This window comes from Cervus canadensis, chromosome 9 (genome assembly GCF_019320065.1).
Source record: "Cervus canadensis isolate Bull #8, Minnesota chromosome 9, ASM1932006v1, whole genome shotgun sequence".
NCBI classification, from domain to species: domain Eukaryota; kingdom Metazoa; phylum Chordata; class Mammalia; order Artiodactyla; family Cervidae; genus Cervus; species Cervus canadensis.
The window spans coordinates 9,732,979-9,747,265 of record NC_057394.1 but is presented as its reverse complement, the minus strand read 5'-3'; the positions used below and the strand labels follow the sequence as shown (position 1 = coordinate 9,747,265).

The 14,287-nt window shown below is 49.5% G+C and overlaps 2 protein-coding genes across 8 annotated transcripts in view; one reads left to right on the top strand and one right to left on the bottom strand.

Moving 5' to 3' along the window:
* The window catches only part of GGACT (gamma-glutamylamine cyclotransferase), a 48,148-nt gene that overhangs the window by 1,974 nt on the left and 31,887 nt on the right, over nucleotides 1–14,287 (bottom strand). For 4 of the 6 annotated variants that reach the window (XM_043478372.1, XM_043478371.1, XM_043478375.1 and 1 more), the window contains one exon: nucleotides 9,249–9,301. The exons of the other annotated variants lie outside the window; for them this stretch is intronic. The gene's annotated coding sequence lies outside the window, so the exon portion shown is untranslated. The remainder of the gene's footprint in view (nucleotides 1–9,248; nucleotides 9,302–14,287) is intronic. 6 annotated transcript variants of the gene reach the window in all.
* On the top strand, nucleotides 768–12,514 carry LOC122447657 (translation initiation factor IF-2-like). Of its 2 annotated transcripts, XM_043478370.1 has the most exons (3): nucleotides 768–1,082; nucleotides 1,314–1,359; nucleotides 11,588–12,514. In XM_043478370.1, the coding sequence occupies exon 3, from the start codon at nucleotides 11,601–11,603 to the stop codon at nucleotides 12,360–12,362; it is 762 nt and encodes a 253-aa protein (XP_043334305.1). In that variant the 5' UTR covers nucleotides 768–1,082; nucleotides 1,314–1,359; nucleotides 11,588–11,600; the 3' UTR covers nucleotides 12,363–12,514. The 2 variants fall into 2 exon arrangements, with proteins under 2 accessions (XP_043334305.1, XP_043334304.1); XM_043478369.1 differs by lacking the exon at nucleotides 1,314–1,359.

The window sequence follows — 14,287 nt, the reverse complement described above, 5'->3', positions numbered from 1 at the left end:
CCCCTGCTGCCGAGGGGACGGGGAGGACCAGCCAGCCCCGCCTTCCAGCACATTTCTTCCGTAGCAACTCCAGGTGGAACCCAGATGCACGCTCCCACCCTCGCCAGACCATCCCCCAGAACCCTGGTGGCCTGCGGCCCGCCCCCCCCAGCCTGACCCCGGGCCCTGCCGGGCCCTCACCTCCCTTCCCAGGTGACCCCCCACCGAGCGCCCCCCGCCCCGCCCCGCCCCGCCGGCCTCCCCCGCCCCAGCCTGCTCTCTCCTGGCGCCTCTTCTCTAAACCACGGCCCCTCCTGGTAACCACAGAACGAGAAAAGCCGAAAGGGCGCCGGAAACCACCCAGTCCTCCCGGCCCGAGTTCCAGGTCGGTGAGGACTCAGGCTGCACAGCTGGGCCTGGCCGGTGGGGGGCTGCTCCACTGAGCCCTCGAGTTCCCGCGTCCCCTCTCTTTGATTAGATTTAAAGTTGCTCAGTGTCCGACTCTGCGACCCCACGGACTATATAGTCTATGGAATTTTCCAGGCCAGACCCATGGACTGTACAGTCCATGGAATTCTCCAGGCCTGAATACTGGAGTGGGTAGCCTTTCCTTTCTCCAAGATCTTCCCTGGGATCTTCCCAACCCAGGGATTGAACCCAGGTCTCCCGCATTGCGGGCGGATTCTTTACCAGCTGAGCCACAAGGGAAGCCCAATGTGTCCATAAGGTAAAGTCAAATAACTTTACAAGAATAAAATCTCTACCCATTCCCACTCCCTTGCAGAGACCCGGTTAAGCCTCTCGACTGTTGCATTTGCTATTTGTTAATATCTCCATATTGTTGGTTGTACCGCAGCTTCCTGATGTTTTAAACCGTCTGCCTTCCTACCCCAAAGCAGGTGAGCACAGTGTTAGTTTAAAGGACAGACTTCGGAACCAAGTTGCCTGAGTTGAAATCCCTGGCTCTGCCATTTACCAGCTGTGTGGCCTTAAGCAAACCACGTCGCCTCTCTGGACCTCAGTTTCCTGGGCTACCAGGAAGTCGTCTAAGCCTCCTGCCTCGGGGACGCGGGGAAGGCGCAGCAACTGACATCGCGTGCTCGGTGAGTTTGCATTAAATGCGCCTGTCACTCAGCCCCACCAGGCTCACATCACAGATTTTGGTCAAGTCCATATTCAGTTCAGCATCACAACTATGTAAACACTGCTCTCAGATAAAGCATACAGTGTACTATGATTAATTTCCTTTCTTGGACAACTTTTTGTTTTTCTTTGAATTAAAAATTGTTTCAGGTTGTTTTTCCCCCTCTCTTCTTTTTTGTGCTTTGCTCAAGTTTCTCTGACAGTCCGTCCTTCGGCCTCATGATTTCTGAGAGCACGGTAAGAATCCTTTCCGCCCTGACCACCCGTCGCCTCTGTTCTTCCCTGGAGCCGTGGCTCCCAGTGTCCCTCCTGCCCTGGCCTGGGTCTACGGTGCCCCCGGACCCCCAGGCTTCTCCCAGAGCCCCGTCCCCGGGTGCCACGGCCCCTTCTTGGTCAACTCCCTCATTGAATTGAAGCTTCTTCTTTACCAGCCTCAATTAATAGTGTACGTAGGATGAGGACAGAGGATGAGATGGCTGGATGGCATCGCCGACTCAATGGACACGAGTTTGAGTGAACTCCGGTAGCTGGTGATGGACAGGGAGGTCTGGCGTGCTGCAGTCCACAGGGTCGCAAAGAGTCGGACACAACTGAGCGACTGAACTGAACTGAGGATGAGAATTCTAGAACTGATTTCCTTCAGAACTCTAAAGGCATCTCTTCTTTGTCTACTGGTGTCCCAAACCCATGCTGAGCCGCCCAGGCAGGTGGGACCCACCGTCCTTTGAACAGAAGCAGGCTCTTCTCTCGGGAGGCTCCTAGGGTGGTCTTCTGTCCTGTGGATTGTGAGGTCCCACAGTGCGGACCCTCCATGTGGGTTTTTCCATTCATTGTGCCACAGATCTCCGGTTGAAGACTCATCATCGTGGATACCAGGAAGCTTCATCCCTCTCCTTCCTTCCTGCATCTATTGAACTCAGATGGTGCATATCCTGGGTTAATCTCCCAATTGTCTCTTTGTAGTCTAGTTTACCTTCCAGTACTTCTATTATTTTTAAAACTATTTTGCCGTGATATTTATCTCCAGGATCTTTTTCTTGTTCCCTCCTGTCATAATCATCCTGTTTCTTTCTCAGCATAATACCATCTCTTCTCCTTGGGATGATATTAATTACTGTGAATTTCTTCAAGTTTTTATCTTTCCCTGTATTGCCGCTCCTTCTCCGAAATTCCTCTTTTGTTTCTTTGAGAGGGTTCCTTCAAATGTCTCAGTAATCCTTGGCTGGCCTTTCATGTTGAAAAGTGAGATGCTCTATAGGAAGCTGTGGGGGGAGCCTGGCGGGGGCCTGGCTAACCACTGAATCCCCGAGTTGGTGGCCTTTCCGCCCTCCTGGTCTTCAGGGCGCCCCCTCATCCCGCCTTCAGCTGGGCCTGGACCCCCGGTACCAAGCCTCTCTGGACAGTAACCCACCCTTCCCCCTGCTGGGGAGAGGGCAGAGGGGGTCTCTGCTCCCTGCACAGACTGTCCCCCACCCCTTGTCCTCACCCTCTGGTGTCCAGGGCCCTGGTCGGCTGGCTCCCCGCCGGGACTTAGGTTTCCGGGCCCCTGGGTGCCGTCAGTCACCACTTGTCTCTGTGCTGTCTTCCAGAATTGTGTCCGCTCTCTCATCTTTTGTCTTTAGGGGTCATGGCGGTGGCACTTGGGGACAAAGCAGGGAGAAAGGGACCTGTTCCCTCTGCTGCACCACCGGGCGCTCCGTCACAGGCCCCGGGCTCCACCCCCAGGCCTTCGCGGAGGCTCAAGGTGGACAGGAAGGAAGCGTGGCTGCTTGTGGGGAGGCTGGCGAGAAGAGTTTACCAGGGTACCGGGGACATGCGTGTGTCACCAAGGCTGCTAGGAGAAAGCCAGTGATCAGCAGCCGTGGGCACAGAGGCTGGTGGTGGGGACCTGGCTTCTGCCAGGTCTGAGCAGGGGACCAGAGGCAGCGGCTGCAGCAGAGGGCGAGGCTGCGCGGCGCTCAGCGGGCAGCAGGCTGCGCGCCCCGAGGCCCCGGGCTGAGCCCAGGGGCACACGAGACACCGCCTGCCCGGTGAGAAGGCCCAGGGGAGCCAGACTGACTCGTTAACAGGCAGCTTCAAACAGAGGAGCCAGGAGGGAGCAGGAGAGTGCCTGGAGCAGAGGTGGGGCGGCAGGAATGGGTTGGGTAGGCAGCGCGGCGCCGTCTGGAGCCACCGGAAGCGGCCTGGGCTGCGGAGGGACAGCGGGGAGGCGCCAGGACGGAGCAGGTTCTCGGCACAGGCTGCTTCAACCACAAAGTGAGAAAAGGAATATTTCACCCAGGAGGAGGGGGAGGGCAAGAAGGTCTGGTCAGAGACGGCAGAGGACGGCGTGCCCAGGAGGGCTGGCCGACTCCCAGCCGCGTTCACAGTGGTGCTGGGTCTCTGCGGGTCCTGCGCTAAAAGCCTGGATGTCAGCGTGCGCAGCCGCATCGGCCCCTAAGAGGGGTGGTGTCCGCCCTGCTGAACACGCGAGGGAACGCAGACAGTGGCTCAGGTGGGGGGCTCCGCGCCCGGAGCTCGACCGGGTCAGCACCGGGAGCTGGAGCTGGGCCCAGGTGCGCTGGACGCCTGGGTGACCCGTCAGGTCAGGTCAGGAAGGCCGCAGGCTCTGCAGTGGCAGCAGGGACCTACCTCTCTCGACTCTTCTCCCCCCGCCCCCCACTCCCCGAGGTAGAGAAAAAATAAGAGAAGGAACTGATTTTTAGATTTAAAAAGACTGTACAGCACCCAAAATGTGAAAGTCACCATCTTAGCCATTTCTCAGGGTACAGTTCAGTAGCACCGCGTACAGTCACACCGCTGCGACCACCACTGTAAGCGTCTTCAGAACTTCCGGTCTTGTAGAAGTGACTCCCTCCTGGCAATCCCAGGCTGCTTTTGGTTTCCATGAGCCTTGACTACAGGAGGTACCGCATTTAAGTGAAAGCAGGCAGTATTTATCTTCTTGTGGCTGGTTTATTTCACTTGGCATGGTGTCCTCAGGGTTCACCCATGCTGTAGTGTGTGTCAGAATTTCCTTCCTAAATTAAGGCTGAATGATACTCATATGCGGATGCCACATTTTGTTCGTCCACCTGTCGATGAATGTTTGGGTTCCTTCTACCTCCTCGCTATTGCAAAGAATACTGCCATAAACATGGGTACACAGATCTCTACAGAATCCTGTTTTCAACTTGTTTGGATATAAACCTGGAAACGTGCTGCTAGATCATACGGTGATTCTGCGTTTAATCTTGTGGAGGGACCCCTGTATTGTTCTGCACAGCGGCTGCACCATTTAATGCCCCCACCTACAGTGCCCAAGGGTTCGTGTCTCTGCAGGCTCACCAGTGCTTGTTATTTCCTTCCTCCTCCCTCCCTTTCTCTTTCTCTCTCTTTTAAATAAATAGTGGCTATCCTAAGGGGTGTGTGAGGTAGTATCTCATTAAGGATTTTTTAAAAAAATTTTATTGGAGTATAATTGATTTACAGTGTTTCAGGTATATAGCAAAGTGATTCAGTTATTCATATATTCATCCTTTTTCAGATTCTTTACTCATATAGATCAGTACAGAATGTTGAGTAGGGTTCCCTGTGCTATACAGTAAATCCTTATTGGTTATCTATTTTATATATAGTAGTATATGTTAATCCTGTGTTTATAATTTATCACCCCCCTCCCCCAAGTTTCCCCTTTGGTAAACACAGGTTTATTTTCAAAACTTGAGAGTCCGTTTCTGTTTTGTAAATAAGTTCATTTGTATAATATTTTAGAGTCCGTGAGTGACATCATATATTTGTCTTTCTTAGTATGATAATCTCTATGTCCATTCTTATTGCTGCAAATGGTATTATTTCCTTCTTTATGATTAACATTCCATATGTTTATACACACACACATCTTCGTTATCCATTCCTCTGTCAATGGGACATTTAGGTTGCTTATGTCTTGGCTACTGTAAATAGTGCTGCAGTGAACACTGGGGTGCACGTATCTTTTTGAGTTAGTTTTCTCCAGATACATGCCCAGCAGTGGGATTGCTAGATTATATGGTAGTTCTGTTTTTGGTTGTTAAGGAACCTCCATACTGTTCTCCATGGTTGTGGTACCAGTTTACACTTCCACCAACAGCAGCGAAGGCTTCCCTTTTCTCCATACCCTTTCTAGCATTTATTGTTTGTATACTTTTTGATGATGGCCATGTTGACTGGTGTGAGGTAACACCTCATTATAGTTTTAATTCACATTTCTCTAATAACTAGTGATGCTGATCATCTTTTCATGTGTCACTTGTATGTCATCTTTGGAGAAGTGTATAAGTCTTCTGCCTATTTTTGTTTTTTGATATTGGTGTATTTTTGAGATTAATCCCTTGTTGATTTCTTCATTTGCAAATATTTTCTCCCATGCTGTGGGTTGTCTTTTCATTTTGCTTCTTTGTGGGTTTTAATTTGCATTTCTGTAATGATTAGTGATTTTAAACATCTTTTCATGTTGGCTCTATCTTCTTTGGAGAAATGTCTATTCAAGTCCTTTGCCTGGCTTTTATTTTTTCCATTATTTTTGTTGGTTGGAGGCTGATCACTGTACAGTGCTGTGGAGGCCTCTGCCACACGCTGCCATGAGTCAGCCGCGGGTCTACATGTGCCCCCCTCCCGGTCCCCACCCCCCCACGTCCTTTGCCTGGCTTTTAATCAGATTGTTTTTCATTGTTGTCATAGGAGTTATCTGGATCTTCTGAATATTAACCTTTTATTATATATATGATATGCAAATATTTTCTCCCATTTCATAGGCTGCCTTTTTACTCTGTTGATTTTGTATTTTGCTGCACATAGTTTAAATTTTGATGTCACCCAACTTTTGCTTTTACTGCCTATAGCTCTGGTGTCATAGCCAAGAAACCCCTGCCAAGTCCACTGTCATAAAGCTCCTGTTCTGTATCTTCTCCTGAGTTTTATAGTTTTAGTTCTTATGTTGAAGACATCTATTTTGAGTTAATCTTTGTGTATCATGTAGATAAAGTAGGGGTTCAGCTTCATTCTTTTGCATATAGATACCCAGTTTTCCAACAGCTGAAAAAAACTTTCACTCCATTGGTCTTTCCACCTTTGTCAAAAAATCATTTGACCATACATCTAAGGATTTATTTGTAGGTTCTCTATTGTGTTCAATAGGGCTTCCCTGATAGCTCAGTTGGTAAAGAATCCGCCTATAATGCAGTAGGCCCCAGTTTGACTCCTGGGTTGGGAAGATCCACTGGAGAAGGGATAGGCTACCCACTCCAGTATTCTGGCCTGGAGAATTCCATGACTGTATAGTCCATGGGGTCACAAAGAGTTGGACATGACTGAGCGACTTTCACTCTTCATTGCGTCCAACTGAATTTGCCTTAATGTCAGGATCACACTATTTTGACTGCTGTAGCTTTGGAGTATGTTTTGGAATCAGGACACATGAGGCCTCCAACTTGGTTTTTCCCTCTAGATTGCTTTGCTCTTTTGCAGTTCCTTGAAATTCCATATGAATTTCAGGATGGATTTTTCTATTTCTGAAAGAAAAATACTATTTGGAAATTTTGACAAGAACATTAAATCTGTTTAGGTAGTACTGACATCTTAATAATTTAAGTCATAATCCATGAAGATGAGATGTCTTTCCATTTATTTCATTTCTTTTGATCATGTTTTGTAGTTTTCAGTGTACAAGTCTCTCACCTCCTTGGTTAAGTTTATTCGTAAGTGTTTTATTCTTTTTAATGTAATTGTAAGTGGAAAATTTGGAGGGAGAGTGTTCATTGTTAATATATACAAATGCAACTGATTTTTGTGTACTTATTTTATCCTGCCACTTTGCTAAATTCATTTACTAGTCTTAATAGTTTTCTTGTGGAAATGTTAGGATTTTCTACATAAGATCACATGAACAGAGAGAATTCCACTTCCTCCTAATTTGGATGTCTATTATTATTTTTTCTTTTATCACTATACTAAAAATAAGTGGTAAAAGCAAACATCCCTGTCTGTTCCTGATCTTAGAGGAAAAGCTTTTTCACCACTAAGTGTCTGTCAGCTGTGGGTTTATTGTATACAGGCTTTATTAGGACGGTCTAATTAATTTCTTTCTATTCCTAATTAAATGTTTTTACCATGAGGTAGTGTTGAATCTTGTCACATGATTTTCTGTATCAATTCAAATGTGTTTTTTCCCTTAATTCTGTTAATGTAGTGTACATTATACTACGGTATATACTGACTGATTTTCATATGTTGAACCATCATTGCACTGCACGAGTAAAGCCCAGTTGGTCATGGTTTATAATCCTTCTAATGTGTCACTGAATTCTCTCTCAGTATTTTGTTTTGAATTTTTGCATCAGTTTTCATCAGAGATACTGGTTTGTGTTTTTTGTATAGTGTCTTTTTCTGGCTTTGGTTATCAGGGTAGTGCTAACCTCACTAAACGAGGTTGGAAGTGTTCCCTCTTAAATTTTCAGGAAGAGTTTGAGGAGAACTGGTGCTGATTCTCTTTGCATGTTTGGTAGAATTCAACAGTGAAGCTCTTATTTTCTTATTTTGGTTCATATTTTCATTGTGGAGGGATTCTTGATTGCCAAGTTGATCTTCTTGCTAGTAATAGGTCTATTCAGATTTTTTGTTTCATCATGATTCAGTCTTAGTGAGGTGCGTGTTTCTAGGAATTTATCCATTTAGGTTACCAATTTATTGCCATACAATTATTCATAAGTATTCTCTTACAATCTTTTTCATTTCTGTAAAATGGGTTGTAATGTTCTCACTTTCATTTCTGATTTTATTTATATCGTCTTTTTTTCTTAATCTAGCTAAACATTTGTCCATTTTTTGCTCTTTTAAGAAAACCAACTCTTGGTTTCATTGATTTTTCTCTTTTCATGTCTGTTCTAACCTTTATTATTTCCTTCCTCGGCTAGCTTTGGGTTTAGTTTTTCTCTTTCAAGTTCCTTGTTGCCCTATACTCTGGTCTTTGTCCATCACGTTCAGCTGATTTCCAAGGACTGCTGTGAGGGTCACAGCCAACAGAACACGTGCAAAGACTATTACACTGGTCAGGTCCTCCCAGCCTGTAGGCAGGGCTACCTCAGAACACGCCTGGGATCCAGTCCGGTCAGGAACACACCAGGCCCCTCTGGAGGCGCCAGCATCGGGGGGTGGCGCCTCCACTATGGAAGGGGGCACTGCCCTCTGAGACTCACACGTTACTGTGTCTCCCACTCCATCCTCCTCCTGCCACGGAGGTCCTTCCACGGCCCTGGGTTAGGGTCGGAGTCTGGGATGAAGTGTAAGGACTTGGTTCAGAAAATAACACTGGAGGTGTAGGTGAGCCGTGTGGGCTTTTCCAGAGCAACTGAAGATTGTTCATCTCTAACGTGAAAGAGGTGCTCCCGGGTCGGCCCACTGAAGGGCACTGTGGTACGGGGACGGGCCTGAATCAAACTCCCGCCTCTTCCACCTGGCACATGTGGTCTCTGGGCACGTTCAACTTTCTGAGCGTCTGTGCCTGCTGTTTAAAACTGCATTCATTCATCTGTCTCCCTAAGAGCTAATCTCTCCTGACTGTGCCAGGCTTCAGGACCCAGTGAAGGTTAATTCCCTCTTCCCTGTGACTGTATTCCCACCGAAGTTCTCCACTCCAACTGCTTCCTATAGCAAGATCTTACATATCTGCTAGCTTATATTCTTCTCAAGGAAGCCCCTTACAAATCAAACAGAAAGGAATATTCTACATAATAAATGGGAAAGGGGAATCAAACATTAGTCATGACCTTAATTTTGTAGAGCCAAGGCCAATACCCGGGAAGGTGACATTACATAGAAATGATCATGGGTAGGCCAGTGTGTTGATTCCAACTCTGTAGAAAATCAGTTCAGTAACTTTCTTCTGCAGAAGAGGCTGGCTTATTTCCATAAAAGAAAACCTGGCAATAAAAAGTCAACCTTCTTTTTTAGGAAATACTGTAGCCTGATAGAAGGAAAGAATTCTAATTTTCTACATTTTCTCTACTGAATTATATCCCATTTAATATTAGTTTAAGAATACTACTTATATAATAAAAAAAATTAATATTCTGCATTTCTGGCTCCCTTCACAAGAAAAACATCATTACCTTTGACTGTGTTTTGAACAACACACACAGATCCTTCAGGAAGAGCCTCGTCCCTGTGGGGATTGAGAAGGGATCAGAGTTAAGCACTGAAACAAGCAATTAATTCCCATTAGAGGATTAAGGCACTCATGTTCACTTTGAATCAGAAAAATGAATTGCGAATAAAATCCTGTACAGCCAAGAGGTTACTTGTCAAAGTTAATAAATTAGAGCACTGAAGGGCAAAGCGGAAGGCGCAGAAGTGGAGCGGCCACAGGAGCAACTGGTGAGAAACTGGTGGGGTTGTGTGTTCACTGGACGAGGTCCACGGTCAGGACGCTGCAGCAGTGGGGGGGCGGGCAGGGTTCTGTCACGTGGTGCGGTCTTTAATCGATGCATTTGTTTCATGAAGAGAAGCCTGAAGGGGTTTCTACCCTGTCATGTCACCACCCCCATGCATAGATTTCCCTCTAGTATCTTACCATTAATATAAAGAATCAATGAAAAAGGACACACAGGAATTAACATTCAACTTGGTGCGTCTTACTTTTGGGGGTTTTAGAGCAGATTCTAAATGAACTCAGTGTTTCTGCAGACAACTTTACTGATGTATGAAGCCTGGACCAGGAGGCCCTGCTGTGATCAGGACTTAGTCACCCTCCCCTTGGGAATCCTGAAGCCGAAAAGCCAAACCCTTGTCTCAAGTCCAACAGGTCAGGAATAATGTGGACGTCCAGGGGTCAGCCCAGAGGTGGAACAGGCTCAGAGAGAGTCTCAAAAAGTTTAACTTCAGCAAAATTTGGTGAGTTTAACATTGTCAATCTTTAAGAAAACAAAAACATTCATGGAAATGTCCATCTGGTCTGGCACTACTTGAAATGCCTCTGTCACTTACTCAGCAGTTTTCTTACTGAAACAGAGTCCATCTAGAGTGTCCTATTTCATTGCTGAAGCAGAAATTGAAAGTAATTATGAGTCCTTCACATAATTGTTGCTTTTTTTCCTGCCTAATATTTTTTCTTAGCCACCTGGTGGCAAGAGTGTAAAAAGGCAGGATTTCACTCAAGAGTTTAATCTGCTGGTTTACGAATTAGACCTGTTGTACACACCGGGACCATATTTAGCAACACACACATGCCAGGTGAACCAAATAGAAAAAAGCTAATATTTAACTCTCCTTAAATCCTGCAAAACGACGTAAATGGACACCAGCGTCTAACATGAAAACAACCTTTAGAAAAGAGGCGTCTCTACAAAATATTCATGCTGGATTAATATTTTATGACATGAGGCAATGCTGCAGAGTTAGAGAAAACAGTAAGGTCTACGTGTCATGGTTTCTAAGTGATAAATCCTTAAGCCATGAACAGCACCGACTGCCTGCCGTCAGGGTTGGATCAGAGCGCGCTAGAAAAGGCAGGAGCAACGACTCGCTCGGGTCGCAGAGAGTTACGGCCCGAGGAGCGGCTCTGCCACGGCCGGCTGGGCGCAGGACCGCGGCAGGCAGCCTGGGGACCGCCACTCACCGCGGCCTCCCCGGCGGCCGTGTCATCAGGGCTCCTCGGTCGACCTCGTGTGTGACACGCGGCTCCCCCAGACCAGTGGCCGCGGGCCTCAGTCACACGCGCGTGTGATGTGTGCTTGTCTTCTTGTTCGGGCACCGCCCTCCCCCCTCCAACATTCCTCTCCCCCGAGAGACGCCTGAGTGTCTGCTCCAGTTACACGGAAATCCCTCAGCAGCTCCTAGGGCTGTAGGAAACAGGTGGGAAAACAAGCCGCTCGACCTCTGCCCCGGCTCAGGCCGCCCCTCCCGGGCCGGCGGCCGCTTTGATGCCCCTCCTCGCCCGCTTTCCTCACGACGGCCCCGGGCTTCCTGCCGCCGCCGCCGGAGACCCCGGAAACGTGCCAGCAAGGCCGCGTCCTGGCAGGCGCCTGCGCAGGTTCTCAGCCTTCCCGGGTCCCCTCGACCCTCGGGGCCGCCGTCCTGCCCTGCCCACGCCAGACACTCCTAAAGAAAACTTAATACCACTCTAACGACCACCGATGCCATCTCCGAAACACAGGGAGCACCGGGGAGACGAGGTGGCCCTCGCCCGGGGAGCGCCCCAGGCCGGCGGGGCTGCCGGGTCCGTGCCCGAGGCCTCGGGGAGGGCAGGGGGCTGAGGGCCCGCACCAGGAGGGCACCCACGCCTGTCCCGCCCGCAGCCGGACCCCCAGGAAGCCAGGCCCCACCTGCGGGCGCGCCTGCGGCTCTGAGGGGAAACACGCCACTCGCAGGACTGAGGGCATTTTTGCTGTGTGGCCCGGGTTAGACCGTCACCTATGCGCTCATTCTCACTACCCACCTCACTGTTTTACAGGCAGGAGACAGAGATGAAGGGAGGGACACAGACGGCAGCTGCAGACCTGCCTTCGCCCCTCCTGCCTGCCCGGCGGAGACTGCCAGGTGCCCTCTCGAGGCCTCCCGCCCAGGCTCGAACAAGACCAACGCCCAGCCGCGGGGGCGCCGGGCAGCAGGGCCCGGAACACCCCGCCAGCTCCACTTCCGCCCTGAGCCCTCCGGCCCCCGCGGGCGCTCCCCAGGCACGGAGCACCCAGCAGGCAGCCTGCCGGGGATCAGCACGTGCGGTGGCCCCTGTCCTGGAACCCTTAACGATCTGCTCCGAACCTGCGCTGTGTGAGCCAAGCCCGGGCCGGCACTGCCGCCTCCTGGCCCGGAGAGCAGCTCCGCACAGCCCCGGCGGCGCACGGCGGAGTCCTGGTGGACCCGCGAGGGGGCTCAGCAAGGCTCGGAGCGAGGCCGAGGCGGCATCTCCATGCACGCCCGGGGCAGCCCGGAGAGGACGCCTGTCCCTTCCTGGCAGAGGCCGCTCCGAACGCAGAAGGAGGCAGTGTTCACGCCAACACCGGCAGGAGAGCCTGCCCCCCTTCCTTCCACCGGCCCTCCCGGAGCAGGCCGGCCACACATGGGAGACGCACAGGGACGGCAGGGCGACCCGCAGAGGCCCCGGTCCCCGTCCTCGGTCTCTGGGGGCCCAGCACTGGGGGCCGGCGGCGGACTGCCCGCAGAGCCTGCACGTGTTGAAAAGGGAAATCAATGCAGGTGAGAGAGTTCAGGGCAGTTTCCAGTTCTGACAAGAATAAAATATGTATGTATGCACAAGTTACAAAATATTGTCATTTCTGTGATTCCACATATGAAGTAAATGTTCCTATATTTGCATTTGGGCTTCCCTGGTGGCTCAGAGGTTAAAGCCTCTGCCTCCAATGAGGGAGACCTGGCTTCGATCCCTGGGTTGGGAAGATCCCCTGGAGAAGGAAATGGTAACCCACTCCAGTATTCTTGCCTGGAGAATCCCATGGACGGAGGAGCCTAGTAGGCTACAGTCCACAGGGTCACAAAGAGTCGGACACGACTGAGCGACTTATTTGCATTTAAACTTAAAACTGAAGTTGTCCAATATAAAGATAAAGGATAAACTCAAGGCTGAGAATTTAACATAATAGTAAAATAACACACAACAAAATGTAAAATAGCGGCTAAACACGGTTAAATCAAGAGAGACTGAAGAAAGGAAAAGACTTCCTATTCAAGACCTTTAACAGCATTTTCCCCTGCTTCTGAACAGGGGACCCCATGTTTTCATTCTGCACTTTGTTCTGCCTGGAACCACTCTCTCTAAACTGTTGAAACCATAACGCTCCTCAAGAGTAGGGGTCTAGCATTCTCTTCATGCTTCCCACATCACCCAGCACAGTTCAGGGCGTGCAGTAGGTACTTAATAAATACTTGCTGCAGTAAAGCAAGGGGTTTCCCTCTCGCTCCAGATTCCCAGGGAGACCCTGCAGCCTTCAGCCTATTGGGAATCTCTCATGTTCTCTTTGTCACAAAACCACAGGCTCAGATGCTGCCCAGGGTGCAGACTTAGGGAAGCCACATCCAGTCTGGTGCTCTGCTGCCGCCTCCTTCAGAAGCCAGACACGGAGGCACGGGTCAGGCAGAGCGTCCATGCACCATGAAAGGCCATCATCCAGAACCTAAGAAACCACCCTCCAGGGACAGCACTCAGACCAGTGTGTGTTTGGGGCGGGTCTTCTTATCTCTACCAGGGGAGCAGTTCCATGGGTGCATACATTTGGCAAAATCATCCACCTGTGCACTTAATGTGAGAGTTTGCTTGTGTGTAAATTATACGTCAAAGAAAGCTGACTGAAAAAAAAGATTCAGTGGGATCATGGAAAGAAGGCAATCTGTAGGCCACTCTGCCTGTAATTATTACCAGTTTATATTTTTCTCTGAGTTCAACACACTTCACAATCCCTAATCAATAGCAAAAACTTCCCTTTGAATTTCCACCAGCATTGAGTAGCTCTAAAACAGCTTTGCAATGGCCTCCCTTAAAATTCCGTTGTTTTCTGGAACCCCACATACAACACAACCAGACAGACTTCTCTGAGGCTGTTACCTGGGCTGCTAGAAGGAGGGGCTAGAAGTCTGAGGTGTCGCCAAGGATGCAGAGGCCTCTGCGGGCCGGGGCCTGGGGGGAAGACTCAGGCCTCGCCAGCTGTCATGAGCCACCCGGAGCCTGTCCACTGGCGGCCAACCAAGCAGAGACTTCCCACCGTGGCCATACCAGGAGATGCAGCAGATGATTTGCCTCTCAGGATATTGTTCTGCAGGCCTGCTAGAGGAGCAGCTTTTAACTTGCTTGCTGGCAGCAGCCCCCCATCACTGGGGAAGGAGTCAGGGATCTGCATTTGTGCCCCCTGCCCCCCTCCCCCGCCCCGTCACTTGCAGAGCCAGCAGGTCCCCCAGACTCTGTATGCCCCCAAAGATCTTTTTTTTTTTTCCTTCTCGGACACAACTCGGGCAGAAAGCAATGGTGTATACTACCCATTAGTGGACTATTTAAAAGGTTTTGTTTTTCAGAAACATTTTAAGGCTTAAATGCTTAACTTAAAGTGGTTTCTGACTGCTTTCTTGTATGAGAAATGGGGGTCTGGAAATGCAACTTAAGTTAGAAGCAGCACGGAAGAACAATTAGGAAACAACACACAAA

Coding starts and splice junctions, on each gene's coding strand:
- LOC122447657 (XM_043478369.1), top strand. CDS start 11,601: ATGAAGGGAGGGACACAGACGGCAGCTGCAGACCTGCCTTCGCCCCTC.